The 939-nt window shown below is 60.5% G+C and overlaps 1 protein-coding gene across 1 annotated transcript; it reads left to right on the forward strand.

Annotated features, from left to right (window-relative positions):
- Positions 1–207: 207 nt before the first annotated feature.
- Positions 208–816, forward strand: ETH_00043410 (uncharacterized protein; the record flags this gene model as incomplete). The annotated part of the gene is made up of 1 exon (XM_013375397.1): positions 208–816. The coding sequence occupies one exon, from the start codon at positions 208–210 to the stop codon at positions 814–816; it is 609 nt and encodes a 202-aa protein (XP_013230851.1).
- Between the last annotated feature and the right edge of the window lie 123 nt (positions 817–939).

Raw genomic sequence — 939 nt, forward strand, 5'->3', positions numbered from 1 at the left:
CCGTGGCTGGGCTGCGGGGCCTTCTCGCTTTGCTGCTTCAGCCCTTTGGGCTTCAGCGATTTGCATTTGCGCTGCTCGGAGTGGTCTGCTGCAGTGTTGGGGTGCACATCCACGTGGGTGCAGCCGGACTGCAGCAGCAGCAGCAGCAGCAGCAGCAGCGGGAGCAGCGGGAGAGGCGGCGAGGGCCTGCGGTACAGCAACAGCTGCATGCCCGCGAGGCTGCAGCGCATGTACAGCTTCTTCAAGCGGAGGCAACTGCTGCAGAAGCAGCAGCAGCTGCAGCAGCAGCTGCAGCAGCTACAGCAGCAGCAGCCGCACGCGAGTGCACAGGGAGAGCAGCACTTGCAGCTGCAGCAGCAGCTGCAGCAGCTGCAGCAGCAGCTGCAGCAGCAGCAGCAACTTCCTCCCGAAGAAGCCCAGAAGCGTCTGAGGCGCCTCTTTAGGGACAGCGCGGCAGCAGGCGCTCGCCTGCTGCAGCAGCAAGAGCAGCAGCAGCAGGAAGAAGAGGAAGAGCAGCTGCTGCAGCTGGCAGCAGCAGCAGCAGCTTCTCCATTCCTCAGCAGCAACTTTCACCTGCGGCGGCTGCATGCAGAAGTCTCTTTTGCTGCTCATTTGAATCTCAAAGCTGTTGTGCTGCCGCCCCCAAACACCAACACTCCCGTGCTCCTAGCGAGGTTTGCTGCTGCTGCTGCTGCTTTTGGTGCTGCTGCTGCTGCTGCTGCTTTTGGTGCTGCTGCTGCTGCTGCTGCTGCTGCTGAGGCCGCTTTTGCTGCTGTGGAGTACAAAGGACGCTGCCTTTGTTTGCTAAAGGACTAAGGGTTCAGGGTTTAGGGTTTAGGGTTTAGGGTTTAAAGTGGATACTGTTGCTGGCACTCGGTGCTGCTGCTGCTGCTGTTGCTGCTGCAGGACCATAAAGAGTTGGCTAACGCAGCTGCAGCC

The sequence above is a fragment of the Eimeria tenella genome, genomic scaffold (assembly GCF_000499545.2).
Source record: "Eimeria tenella Houghton genomic scaffold, Eth_scaff2751, whole genome shotgun sequence".
Classification (NCBI taxonomy): Eukaryota; Apicomplexa; class Conoidasida; order Eucoccidiorida; family Eimeriidae; genus Eimeria; species Eimeria tenella.